Source organism: Anser brachyrhynchus (assembly GCF_964034855.1).
Source record: "Anser brachyrhynchus genome assembly, chromosome: 1".
In the NCBI taxonomy this organism is placed as follows: Eukaryota; Metazoa; Chordata; class Aves; order Anseriformes; family Anatidae; genus Anser; species Anser brachyrhynchus.
In genome coordinates this window covers 10,934,681-10,949,072 of record NC_137694.1, presented here as the reverse complement: position 1 = coordinate 10,949,072, position 14,392 = coordinate 10,934,681, and the positions used below count along the sequence as shown (strand labels likewise).

General features: G+C 38.7%; 1 protein-coding gene across 3 annotated transcripts in view; it reads right to left on the bottom strand.

The window, feature by feature from the left end:
- HGF (hepatocyte growth factor) overlaps positions 1-10,162 on the bottom strand; it is a 63,950-nt gene extending 53,788 nt beyond the window's left edge. Inside the window, exon 1 of one of the 3 annotated variants that reach the window (XM_080557671.1) lies at positions 9,758-10,162. In XM_080557671.1, the coding sequence (XP_080413797.1) occupies positions 9,758-9,833 (76 nt within the window). In that variant the 5' untranslated portion in view covers positions 9,834-10,162. The remainder of the gene's footprint in view (positions 1-9,757) is intronic. The other 2 variants (XM_080557672.1, XM_080557670.1) reach the window with 2 other exon arrangements.
- Between the last annotated feature and the right edge of the window lie 4,230 nt (positions 10,163-14,392).

Sequence of the window (14,392 nt, the reverse complement as noted above, 5' to 3'; positions counted from 1 at the left end):
TTTTATTATTAAAATATTAAATAAAATAGTGCCCAAGAAATATTCTACATCAAAGACTATAATGCAATATTCTATAACTGACACTCCTAATTTTTGACTGTCATTCATATCAGTTTCCTAAACTTTGATTAATCAGGACTTTTGCTTATTTTGTGGGTTATGTCCTCTGACGCTTCTCATACTTGAATATCAGATTACTGGGGAAGTCTGTCATTCCATTTAAATTTGAAAATAAGAAGAGCTGACTCAAACACAAAAGAATCCGTTCAAATACAGATCAACATTTTTTTTCTTCAACAGAAGAAAACTAACCAACTAATGAAAATTAATTAACTAAATATATTTCTTTGGCTGACTAAATATATTTCTTTATGTCAAGTACTCCTCAAAAAGGTGAGGGTGGTGCCTCTTTCTGTCTCTTAACATGATAGCAAACATGGTCAGACAGAACACAGAGCTCAGCCAGTGCCCAGGGAAGTGGGAACTACCATGTTTACTCTAGCTGGATGCTGCAGGGGGAAAGTATTCCACCATCTCATCTTGTACCTCCACAGTCTTCCCAATGGGTCTCTACCACTTTCGTAAAATGTGTTAAACATTCACTTAAGAAAAAATTTCCTTACAAAAAGAAGGAAACAAGAACCAACTCTGGGTTCCCTTACTACATTTTCCATATGAAGTTTCTGTGTAGTCTTCTCAGATAGGGAGTATTAACTGAGATTATTCAAACTGTAGAGCATCAGGGGGAAACTATTTCCAAAAATATTTTTTTCCTGTAGCAGTTTCAGTCCACACCATATATGTAATTGAAAATATGGTAAAGAAAATATAAATAAAGAAAATTTTAATTCTGCAGCCATAATGTAACTTCCTAGGAAGTTGTGGTACCTGTATTCTATGCCCTATTTAACTGCAATTATTTTAATTATTTTTATACTTTAAAAAAATAAAACAGGTATAACAGCCAGGAATGAGAGTAATAATCAATGTCATAGAAATGTAGATACTTCCTCGATTAACAAATTAAGTTTGACATAGCGAAGACATTTGTATTTTCATGTCTTCCAGCCTCTAGGTATTTTCTAACCACTGGGCTAATGGGAAAATAGCAGCAACGTCATTTCCTTTTTCTCTTTTGTCCCTGTTTACCACACCAAAAAGGGATTTGTACTCACCCTATCATCATACCACTCAGTCCCAACACTGGGTATGTTCTATACCCCAATGCAAAAATTCACACCTAGTAGAAAACAGTAAGTCTGATACTAAGCTGTAAGAGAGTCAAGAACTTCAGTATAAAAGTAGTTTCAGGTGATTTAGAGCTTAAATACATTAACAAGTCAAGTATTAGACTCTCAGGTTTTAGCCTGATCACTAAAAGGATTTGTTTTTCTATTAGAAGTTTTGTAGTAAAAAAAGTGGGCAAATTATACCATTGTTGCATCAACCAAGAGCATGCAGGATATCAACAGGCCTAAAGATTACCTTTGTGCATTATAATGAGATCAAAACACTACTTGTATTGTCTACAGCAAAATTTTACAATGAATTTATCTGACATTATCTACATCATCGGTAATCCCTTTCTCCTTCCTGCATCAGTCCAGCTTTTTCTAATATAGTTGTATATTTAGGCTTAGGAGTCATAGTCTTACAGAGTACAACTGGAGCATACTGCTGTCTCCCTCAAAAAAATACCCACTTTTATGGACTTGCCATAGACTATACAAAGCTTTTATTAATAAAGACTTGTGATGCATTCAGCATGTCAGCTTTCAGGGTTTCCAAGTCTCACTCCCATCTATGCAATAGTTAGTGCTCTCTTAAAGAACCACATAATGGAGACTTGTGATCATGTCAGAAGCCTCATTCTGTTATAATGTGAGAAGCCTCATTCCTTTCTTTTCTTTCTAATTTTGCATCCCACTTTATTAAACAGAACAAGCACATAACAACTCAACACCAAATTATCCAAATGAGAAGATAAATAAATTTAAATTCAAGGTTTATGTTTGAATCAAGATCCTTAATGAAATCTTGTTGTTTTGGTGTGGAGTTTTATTTCCTGATTTTGTTTGTTTACACTTGCAGAGCTGGATTACATCTTTTAGAACTTGAGCAGTTTCCCAAGTAATTTGCTTTGTTGTGTTAAACTTCCAACTGACGGGGGTAATGAAAGATTTTAATTCTATTATGATAGATACTGACGTAAGTAAGTTGCAGATCTTTATATGGTAGATGGAAAAAGACATTCGTAATTTTCAGTTTTGAAAAAACAAACAAACAAACAAACAAAACACATATGGACAGCCGCATAACAGCACCGTTTATTATGTTTCTTGGATGTCAAAGATAAGCTAAGACTATGGGGAAAAAAAAAATCAAGAGAGGAAGATACCTAAATTCTTCTAGGATGGAAGATGCTGACAGAAAATTTAAGGAATCGATTACAGTCCTGCCAAATAGTGGAAAAAAAAAAAAAAAAAAAAAAAAAGAAAAGCAAAACAATATGGCACTGGTGAGAAAAAATTGAGAAGAGGGAAGTTGCCCACACACTGTGCAGGAAGCTCAGAGACTGAAAATTTAAAGAATAGTCAAGTGAAGAGAAATGGTCATATAAAGTGATATAAATATTTCAGAAATATAGAAGAGACATAGAATCATAGAATCATAGAATCATTAAGGTTGGAAAAGACCTTCAGAAGACCTTCATCTGTTCCAACCATCACCCTACTACCAATGTCACCCACTAAACCATGTCCCTAAGCACCAGGTCCTTCAACACCCCCAGGGACAGTGATGCCACCACTTCCCTGGGCAACCCATTTCAATGCCTGAGTCCCTTTCTTTAGTATCAATAGGCATTTTAAAATGCTGTTCAATATTTTTGCATCATGTATGAAATGAAACAAAGTCATTTGCACTTGAGCATTTAACAGATGGACTAAATAGAAATTGAATTATTCATTTTATAACTGATAACCAGGTCAGAAGGTCAAAATAAGATTAGATATTAGCTTATTTTTTCAAAGAACAATCATCACTGCAAGCCAAAGTAAACTGAATTTCCTGTTGAGCTAGGAAAAAAGAAATATGTGAACTCAATTTCATGTGAAATTCAGGAGGGAAAGAAGTTTGAATTTACAGGGGAAAATGAGAAGTTTACCATCACATGAAAGACCTTCAGAAAAGCAAACAAACAAACAAAAACAAAATAAAAAACACTTAACTGCATCTGAAATAAAGGGAAGCACAGCTCAACACAGTAAATATAACAAGCATTTTATCAGGAAACAACATACTAAAAAAGTTGAGAGTTTACACCCAAGCAGAGCATATTCATATGTATCTTAAGGGGGGGAGGGGAAGAGAGAAAAAAAGATGCAAATTTTAGATCTCAATAAAATATACACAGCAAAAGTATGCAAAACCATGGTTATCAGAATGTCTACAGATATTTTTCAGAAGAGATATCAAAACCGAATGCTTATCTCAGTGTAAATAATGACAATTTAATACAAAATAAAAAATAAAGCTTTATCATATGCATTAAAATGCATTTGGCAAAACTTGTGTAAAAGCAAAAATTGTTGAATAGAGTTTGCAATAACGCGAGAGTCCTTACTATACATGGATTGAAGAACAGTAAGCAAATGTGGTGAGGTATTTAATTCGTCTATAAAACATGATGGAAGGGTTATTTTGAATTAAATTCAATAATGTATCTCCAGGACAATGATATAAAACACTAAGGGCAAATTGTATATTGGTTCAGGTCCCAGTACGATACCACAAATATACTGGTTTCATTATGAATAAAACAAACTTGAAAGTATGTGCTATCAAATGGTTTCAGACACCACATGCAAAGTGTATTTCATTGTTTAACAGTATAGTGACTGTAAAAGAAAAAAATATATATATATATAAAAAATGGTGCATGTTGATACCAAAATATTTTATATGGTCTTATTATTATCTGTAAGAATATTCAGGAAGCAGTTCTTTAAACAAATATTTTCACGACAGTTTTCTCTCTTAAACCAAGTCCTGGAAGAGTCGCTTTGATAAAGTGAATAAGTGCTCATCATTTTAAATTTACTTTTAACTTAGTTTCAACTTACTTTCACTTATTTTGACTACTCCTTATGCTTGTTTCAAGTATCAAAAATATCCAGTTTCCTGGCTAGAATGCAAAAAAAATGAACAATGTTTCCAAATCATTTTGGAGAGAAGGAAGGAAGGAAGGAAGGAAGGAAGGAAGGAAGGAAGGAAGAGAAAAAGAAAGAAAAGAAAGAAAGAAAAGAAAGAAAAGAAAGAAAGAAAGAAAGAAAGAAAGAAAGAAAGAAAGAAAGAAAGAAAGAAAGAAAGAAAGAAAGAAAGAAAGAAAGAAAGAAAGAAAGAAAGAAAGAAAGAAAGAAAGAAAGAAGAAAGAAAGAAAGTAAGAAAGAAAGAAAGGGAAACAGAAACAATTCTGAAATGTATCCAAGAAAATAAGTTTGTAGATTGAATTGACTTAGATGCCAGATTAAGTTGAATGCCTTTATTCATGTAAGACAATAATTTGGCATTAAAAATGTTTACCAACCATACCTATAAAAACTGCAGTCAGCCATATAGATGGAATGTCATCAAAATAAAACCAGCTGTCCAAAGAGTCATCGTTAACTTGTGACAATTAAATAGTTTTTCAGAAAGGTATCTGGAGGACCACATGATTTTTTTTTAACTTTTGAATTTTATTTTCTTGGCAAAAGAGACTTCATGAAAAAAAAAAAAAATCCACAATTTTTAGAAAACAGATTAAAATAGAAATATATCATACAGAGATAATTTTTTCCTTATTTTTATGTTGGCATTCAGTTTAGTTGTTGAGCAGATTCAGGAAATGCAAAAAGATTTTTCTTTTTGGCTTTACATTGCATATTACCACTCACTCAAACACCCACACCCACACACGCACCCATACACACATATCCCTCCTTAGCAGCTGCAAAGAGTGCCATTTTCTCTGGAACCCAACTTCACGTTTGCTAAGTTCTGCCTTTGTAACCCTCTCCTATAGTCAGTGTGAAAACTTAAGAAATAAAAGATAACATTAAAAACTGATAGCATGTTCTAAAATTGGATGTTAGATGCAAATGGACAGCTCTTTTTCTTCCAAGAAAAGGTTATCTGCACAGCAGGATGCTGGGACCCATTGGCAGAAACAAATGGTCTGCAGTTTGTACTCTGACTTGTTGTATGTAACCTCTGGCTAAATTACAAAGAGCATTTTCCATTGTAAGATTTGTCTTCTTATGCATTTGCACAAGAATTAAATCCTTTATATTTCACATAATGTTCCACAATCTTTACAAGCTTTCGGTGCTTCCTCTAAGGCACCCAGCGCATTGTGCACTCAGCCACCACTGAAGGGGTCCAAGTTTGGAGCAGGGAGTATAGAGAAAAGCACAGGCAGGCAGGGCAGGGATTCAGGCGAAGCAGAGTGACCAGCTGCTAAGGGCAGCAAAACGGACCCTGTGAGGAGCGGTGAGTCTTACTGCATGTTGTATGTCTAAAAATAGTGCTGCTGGCCAACGCAAGGAGTCATAGGAAGAGCTGGAGCTGATGGGAGAAGGAGGGAGCAGCCAGTCCCCAGCCAGGCCAGCAGCACTGAGGACTGCCAGGCATGGCCAGGCTCATCAGACAGCACATGGGTGGAGGCCCACAAGCCATTTGATTCCATCTCCTGTAGCTAGATTTTGCCAGCATATTTAAGTAATCTGGAGCATGCTCCTAGCTCTGCTTCACTGCAGCATTGCTTTATGTGTTGGGTACTAACCATGTTCAGGAATACTTCTACTGTCCTCTAACAGGACTGCCAAAAACCCCCACAGAAAGGAGAGAGGTGAAGGCAAGGATGTCTTCATTTCTTCACAATGCTTTGGAGCTGTCCTAATTCCGCACTGCAAAGTACGAACATTACTCACATCTGGAGGACGCCAATTCTCCTACCATTCCTGCTTCCCAAGCAAGTGCAGAAATCAATCCTTTCTCGCCTCCATTCTGCCTTGTAGCTTCTGCCCATCTACCCCCACCTGAAGACTGGTAGGGAGAAAGTAACATTCCAATGCTCATCCAGTACAAGCAATTGCAAAAAGTTCAGGGCAACCCTCTCTTTCCCACATAGAGCTTTCACCTATCAAGGGGCCCAGTTATCCTACCTTCAAATCTCCTTAGAAAAGTCTGAAATGCTTAAGTGGCAAACTAATGTTCAGCGTAAAGATCCAAAGGGGAGATATTATGTTCTCTGAGGGAGACTGTACATTTCCCTTCCAACCCTGGCCTCAGTTGAAGTATTACAATAATGACAGATGAGCTCGTCCAATAAGAGGCTTTCCTTTCCTTGACTTCAGTGCACGATTTTCCAGAGTTTTATGCAACATTTTAATCTCACGTCTTTCAACTCTAGGTTCTCCTGCTAGGTTGCTTATGAAAATGACATTAATAGAAACAGAAAATCTGTTAAGCAGGGTAAGAACTGTATTATATGTGAGAGCAAAACAAGCAGCCCCTGGCACTGAGCACCAAAAGGATTCCATTAAACAGAAGGAATACAGTCTTCCAACTGGCAGAGTATCATTTCACTTTGTTGACAGTATATAGAATAATGATTATCTACAGCTGGGTTAGGGAAGTATAAATCACATTAAATTTTTAAAATATATGTAGCTATGCAGACCACAGGAATACACAACATTCATACATCGATTATTGCTATGGTATTTTTTTAAGGAACAGTTATTTATAGGAACTAAGTGCAACTGCCACATCTTCATTAGAAACTGCTTCAGATGATCCAAACTACAGAAAGTGCTGAGAAGTTTGAATAAAGAAACACACTCAGATGCCAGTCTTTTCACAGGAAAATATCTTTAATTTAAATAAATCTTTAGCATTCATTCTTTTCTTTTTTTCATTCAATATGCCAATCTGTTTTTTACTTTCAGTAAGAAATCAGACTTAGACTTACAGAGACCTGCAGGATATTGATAATGACTAGGCAAGTAGTCTATAGAAACCTTGCACATTTACCTCTTTCACCAATCAAGATCTTACGTATGAAAAAGAAACTCAAAAACTCATATTGTGGATAGCCTGCTGACATGAAAATTTCTTGCTGTTTTCTTCACCTTCCTTTTTTTTTTTTTTTTTTTTTAATCCATTAATATAACCCCACATGTATTAGAAAACTCAGCAACACAGGACATTGTCTTTGCACAGAACTTAGGATGTTGGATTCCAAACCTACAAGATCAACTCATAGAAGAAACAACACTCATTTTTAGGTAAATTTAAAATCAGCTTTGACAGAACAGTAATAGAAAAAGTATGGACATGCATTACCAAAGGATTTTCATATATATATATATATTTAAATTCTCTTTTCATCACTTAGCCTGTTTTTTCATAGATAAAAATATTAAGTATATATACACATACATTAAGCTTTCTTGAAAACATCTCAGTAAAAATAATTCAAAATCCTGTACAAAAGATACCATCTATGTTTAGAAAGCTACCAATATATTTTCAGAAGCTAACAAAACTTTCTCTTGCATACATTATACCAATCCTGAAACTTTTGTTGAAGATCACCTCTTTTTACAAAGCAAAGAAAGCACAATGGCTGCATGTAGTAAGAGTCATCTTTCTTACCCATAAGGCAAACAATAGGATTGATTAATATTAAGGCGGGTGGGGGAGGAAAGTTAAGAAAGGGAGTGTTGCCAAGAAACTGCCACTATGAAAGTTGGCCAGAAAACAAGTCCTACTCTATGAAAAATTCTGAAGTTTTGGAAATCTAATTTTCCTCCACATCAGGATGAACCATGCCCTCCTAAACTGAAGAGTCTATTGGTTAGGGCACAACCGTAATCATCAACCTACTGATACTCACAGTATCTGTCTCTCAATCTCTCCTGTTGGAATATTAGATAGATGAAATATTCATTGAGCTTGGGAAAGTATAGACCCTGCTAACAGCCTACAGTCAGGCAGAACAAGGACTTTGTCTCATTCAAGAAAAGTGTCCTGACCATCCAGAGATTAAGCATGACCTAGCTTCTTATGAATTTGGCTATAGACCAGTTTCTGTCTAGTTGGCCCACTGAATAAAGTTTCAGGAGGCTGTTCTGCTTTTTTCAAGCTAGCCCATCAGTTGATGAGTTTCTGTCTCAGGTGAAGATTTTTCACTAGCAGGTACCCCTTGCTATTGTGAATGTCTTTGCTGCAAATTTGTTATTAATTTGATATGGAGGAACCAAGCCAAAGCCATTTTCTGTTTAAAATGAAAAGTTTTGATGGGTCAGCATTTTCCGGGGGGGCGGGGGGGCGGGGGGGGGGGGGGGGGGGGGACGACTCAGAAAATTCCAAACTAGCTCTAGTCATCACTTTTTCTGAAAGGTCACATGTCCACAAAATGGAAACTGCAATGTGCACGGAAAAGCAGTTTAGAAAAACATAGTAGCATAGTGTCCGTATCTCTGTTTCACCTGCTACTAATGCCTGTATTAGTAATGCAAAAACAAAATTGTCACTGAGCAGACTGAGCACAGAAGGTCTTGTGAGAAGTTCAACATCATACAGAACCACACTCACCGTAGGTGAAAAATGACAGGTTTTACTACATGGGATGCTGCCATTCTTTTTTTTTTAACTTGCCCACTGTGTTTACAATAAATAAAAAAATTAATAAATCCACTTTTAAATCCTATATATATATATATAATTTTAATTTAAAAAATGTAATTATGTCTTGGAAGCCATCAACCACTTGCCATACCCAGTGCTTGATGCCTTCTGACATGACCACAGGACCCAAGCAGTGTTGTGTGCCTGCTCGCACTCTGCCCACTCCTGGCAGATCCTTTCCCTGAATTGTGGCTGCCTTTTGTTTCTGTCTGTGCAAAGGTCTGACCCTAACAATGTTGGCGGAAGGAAGGAAGGAAGGAAAGGTTTGTAGAAACCTTTGCAAACTCTTTTTTCCTCAAACGTCTCCCCAGAGGGCCAATAGAAACACAGAGTTAGCTCTTCAGATATCCAGTCCAAGGGGGACACTTCAGGAAAGAAATTCAGCTAAAGAGCTTCCAGCACTTGATGACTTATTGTTTGTTCCTTCCCCCCCCCCGCTCCCGGGCTTCATCAGGAACATCTAATTAAATTACATGTATTTCAGTCTGGAAATAGCATGTCCATACTGCTGAACTTTGGCAAGGACCTTCCCTTTCTTATACTATCTTATACTATCTCTTGCTTTGGGTATTCCTTGTCAATTTATGTAACCTAACGTTTATTCTACCACTTGGAAATGAAGGGCAGATGTTCCCTCATGCCCTGACAGTGGCCAGGAGCTGTCTCTCCCGCTCCCACTTCCTCAGATCTTCCCATCCTGAGAGAGCCCCCTCGCTGGGAGGGGAGGTGGCGGGATGCAGCGACATCCCCGCAAGCCACCACCAGCTCCTCCTGTCCCCTCAAAGCCCTGGACGAGCAAACTCTGCCGCAAACAGAGCTCAGCCTGCCCCGACACCCAGGCATCTCACCCCCGGCCGCTGCCGGTGCCTGCCCTCAGCGCAGGTATTGCTGAGGGGAGCCGGGGATGTTGGGGTCTCCCCGCTCGCTGCACCGCCCCCGCCGCGACTGTGAGGGAGAGAGGGGAAACGCCGCGGCCGTGAGGTGGCGGGGGTGTCCCCGGAGAAGTGACAGAAAAACTAACCTGCCGCAGGGATGGTGATGGGAAGCAGCAGCAGCTGATGGAGCAGCAAGGCTGGCAGGAGTTGGGTGGCCCACATGGTGCCGGCGGCCCCCCCTCCGGCGGGCTGGCGGGGAGGAGGAGAGGAGATGGCTCCTCGGAAGGACCCTTGTGCACAGCCGGTCACTCGAGGAGGCAGAGTGAGCCGAGCTGCTTTTTATTGCGATGATCTAAGTTTGTTGTGTGATTAACTGGAAAGATCTGGGTCCCAACTCCCTCTTACGGTAAGAAACTGTTTAACAACATCCCCTCTCTGCCTCCTCTCCCCCACCCCTCCCCTCCCCAGGAGCTGCCTCCCCTCCCGCCCCGCAGCCAGCCCAGGGAGGGGGCTCCCACAACCGCCTCCCTCTCTCCCTCCCTCCTTCCTCCCCACCGCATCCCTCCCTCCCTGGATCCCTCCCGGGGCTCAGGGGGAGCAGCCAGGCTGACCGGGTCCCGCAGAGCTTACTCCGGGGCTAGTGTCTGCTGCTGCACAGCCCTCCCAACCCCCCCTTCCCCACTCCTGGCCCCCAACCCTTCTTTGTCCTCTCACCTGCAGCCAGAACACCTCTTCCTGCCCACAGACATCTCCCCTCACAGTCGCCCTTTCTCCACCTGCTCTTTGGCCTCATACGCAGGCAGGACCCTCAACCATGGCTGTTTAAGCAGGACTCCTGCTGCCCCATAGCCAGGAACAAAGCAAGACCGTTTCCTGGTTAAGAAGCACAACTTTCCTCCGACCTGTCCGTGGCTCCCCCTTGGCCACTGGCCTGGCCTTTCCATCACCCTCTTTGGCCATCTGACAAGTGCCACTTCCCCAAAATTGTGGCAACTCTGGGGAATCTAAAGTTCAAGTATCAGCTGGCTGGTGTTTCTCTGTGGAGACAAACCGCAGTCCAAAGCGAGGCCCGACCTTCCTTCTATTGCTGGCAAAATGACTCTAATTCTTCTATTACGCTTCCTTTTAACTTCATGGAAGAAATGGCGTTGGAGTTTGTTTAAAAGCATGAGACCGGCCTTCGCTACATGTGAGTGTTCAAAAATAAACACTTCAGGAAAAGTTTTGCTGTAATTTAAACCATTTCTTTCTCCCATGCACCCACCTATGGTCTATTGCATAAGTGTATGACAACACAGGCAGTAGGAAAACCTTTCTTTCCATTTTCTGCAAATAAACAAGAGACCTGCATGTGGACCCCTGCCATGTGAGTCAGAAATGGGTCTTCTCCAGTCCAGTTTCCCTTGCCCAGACTTACTATCCATCCTGCTCATAAACACCTTTGAGTGAAAGAGTTTTTCTCAAAACTGTTGTTTTCAAAGGCAAAAATGTTCATAGTTTTTTATTCATTTTTTCCTTTATTTCCAAAAATATACGTGTTTTTTTTTTTCTTTCCTTTCGCCCAAGTTATACCCAATATCAAAAAAAAATATTTCTATTTGGAAATAAATTACTGTCTGGGTAAGTGAAAGAAAGGGGACAATAGGGAGTTGAGAGAGAGTCTGTGAAGAAAATATTTTGAACATTTGGTGTTACAGGAAAAACATTCATGTGAAAAAAAAAAAATCATTTCTTAAATTTTTTTTTTTTGCTGTTCTTGTTTTTTCTCCAAAGAATAAAGCTTTATTTGCTGGAGTTTCATAGAGAAGCACAACCTGAGAGCAGAGAATTTGTATTCCTTATGCCATTGACCTTGTGCGAAATCCTTGTCCGCTGCAAATAATAGAACATGGATATCTCAGTTTCTGTTTTCTGTTCTTCTGCTTGTGCTTTAAGATAGACATAAATATAAACAATAAGCAACAAAAATAATCATGGCACCATGCTGAGCCCAAAATAGTCACATTCCGTTAACCAGATGCATTTGACTTGTTGTCCATGCATGTGATGATTGACCTTTCTTTGTATAAAGCCCCAAATTATGCACCATTAAAGTCAAGTAGATTTTTTGCCACCGACTTCCCTAAGGTGGAGTATTTGGTCTGTAGTCAGATTTCTCCTGAATTTTAGGAGGGTTTTATGCTGTGTCTCATGGGGAGTAGTATGCTCCCTAATGGAGAAAATATTTTGCTGTATGGATTCCTATTATTAATACATAGTCCTGTGTATTATTCATAATGTATTTGCAGTTCTGACTGAGAGTTCAGGTCGTGGGCATAAGCTTCTTTGCCTGCAGATATTATTCTGGGCATGTGCAACTCCTTAGATATGGTTTTCTCTTTGACCAGTTTTGGGAGCCTGCTGGAGAACACCTTTGCTTTTTACAAAAGTCGTACTGCCCTTCAGTGAAAAATAAGGCATGCAGAGTGAAGGTCCAGAGACTGAAGAGAAATTAGAAAGGAAAAAGATCTTTTAGGTGCTACATTCAGATGATATATTCATATGCAGTCAAGGCAAAGATTTGCATCTGGATCTGGGAACTGACAATGCTCGTTGGTCCCACATCATATACTGCGAAATGTAGTATGATCCTTTTTCTGTCTTCTTGCCCCATGTATTTTACAAGTGAAGCATAATATTTTAGTTCAGTTCAGTCAAATTTTATCTTTAAATGAAATTCAATCTGAAGAAAGGCTGTAAAAATTGCATTTCGTGCTCATGTTTTCTAAAGAGAATTCAATGTCAGGTTTTAGTCTGCATATAGAGAAACTAAAGAGCTAAATAGGATAACCAAAAGTTGTAGGTTTTATGCAAGAATATTTTGTTGTGTGTTATGATTTCTGTCCTTTTTAGTGTATGCTTTCAGACCTATAAATCTTTTTCTCTTATTTCATTTTTCATTTTTTGGGGGGTGGGGGGGGGGGGAGTGTAGCTGAGGGTGATGCTTTTGGTATTCTTTTTCTTTTTTCTTCTTTTTTGGCTTCTAATTTCTTTGGCCACCTTGTAAACTTGCCCTGATAACCTGGCTTACAAACCAGTATAGTTCTCTATTAGGAAAGTAGCATAACATTTCTGTAGACTAGATCTAAAAAGAAAAGTGTTACTGCACGCTTTACCAAAGATATATTGGCTCTAGACTGCCTACATGAGTAAAAAAGTTTGAAAAAGTTTTATTTTGGTTGGAAAAGTAAGCAGACATGACCAAATACATAGAAACTGCTATTTTTATATATCCTTTTCTGACCATAACCACAGTTGGATCTGTTTTTCAGATGTAACTTGCTACTCAGAAATGCTAAATATTCAAAATTTTGGCAGGAATTTGCACACGCACTCACAGAGTAATACCAAGTCACAATTAGCTTTAAAGGAAAGCTTTCCTAAATGAACCAGCATCTGTCATATGAATTACCTATTGTGTCCAAAATAAACCTTTTTTCTTCTTGATTTAACCTCTTCTATATGTAGCACTCCTTATGCTAAAGTTTCATTGGATAATGAGCCCAATAACAAGCACATTTAGTAATTATTGTTCAATGTCATGTTGATTAATGAAAAAGTTCTTAAGTATAAACCAAAAAATTGTGGTTCATCTTATCTACGGGATCTACTCTTATTTATTTTTTATTTTTTATTTATTTTTTTAATAAATTGAGCTTGAGAGTAGGAAAAAAAAAGACCAAGGTATAGACTGGAGACTGAATCTCCCTATTCAATGCTGTTGAGAAATGCAGAGTTTAACAGAACTACATGTCAAGTGTCAGTCCCTGCTGAGGCACTTGAGCCAGAGTCCCAGCTGGTCACATGGCACCTTCTAGCCCAAGCCCCAGGCTTTCTTCATTTCTTCTTGCAGGAAAAAAAAAAAAAAAAAAAAAAAAAAAAAAAAAAAAAGTAAATGGGGGGGAATAGTGGAAAGGAAAGGAAAAGGGGGAAGAAGAGGATAACAAGATCCTAGCACAGGGATTAATGTGTCTGGTGTCTGGCAGAAGCTCAACCACCCCCTGAGTCCATCATTTTAGATTCAGCCAAGAGGATTTTGCATGTCATCATGCTAAATGCTGCAGATCTGAACTGCTGGTCCCAGAGGGCAAATTCACCACACCAGTCATGTGTTTACACCTCCATGCAGTGAAGCAGGAGAGTTTGGCATCTCAGATGAGGCTTCATGCTGATTAGACACCAGGGAGACTTTAGGATGATGGCAAGAACTACACCTCCCTCTGCAATGTAGGCACTCAGCTACATGGCATTCACAGATAAAATCCCACATGGATTTAATACCCTAAACTATACAGCCTTAAACTTTTTCCTTCAGCCGATGTCATAGCTTATAAAAAAAAAAAAAAAAAAAAAGAGTTAGGGGTTATTGCCTGGCCTTGTAGGAACAAGACATAGTACGATTTGGATTGAACCTCTACAATTGCATTTTACCCAAAAGCAAGCATTTGTAAACAGGCTTCATACTTCAACTGAGCACTTTCATGGCACAAACCATGAAAAACAATGCAAGACATGCATACAATGTTAAACAATCTAGAATATTACATTATACATAGATGCATGCTCCTGCGGAATTAAAAGCATGCTTCTGAAGTTGTTGAGATTAAAACAGAATATGATCTCCCAAGTGACTTGGTTGTGTTTCATTCCACTTATTAAAATTAACATATGTTCATAATATCCCAATATGTATAATTCACAATTTTGCCCACACAATTCACAATTTTGCCACACTCTCAGGT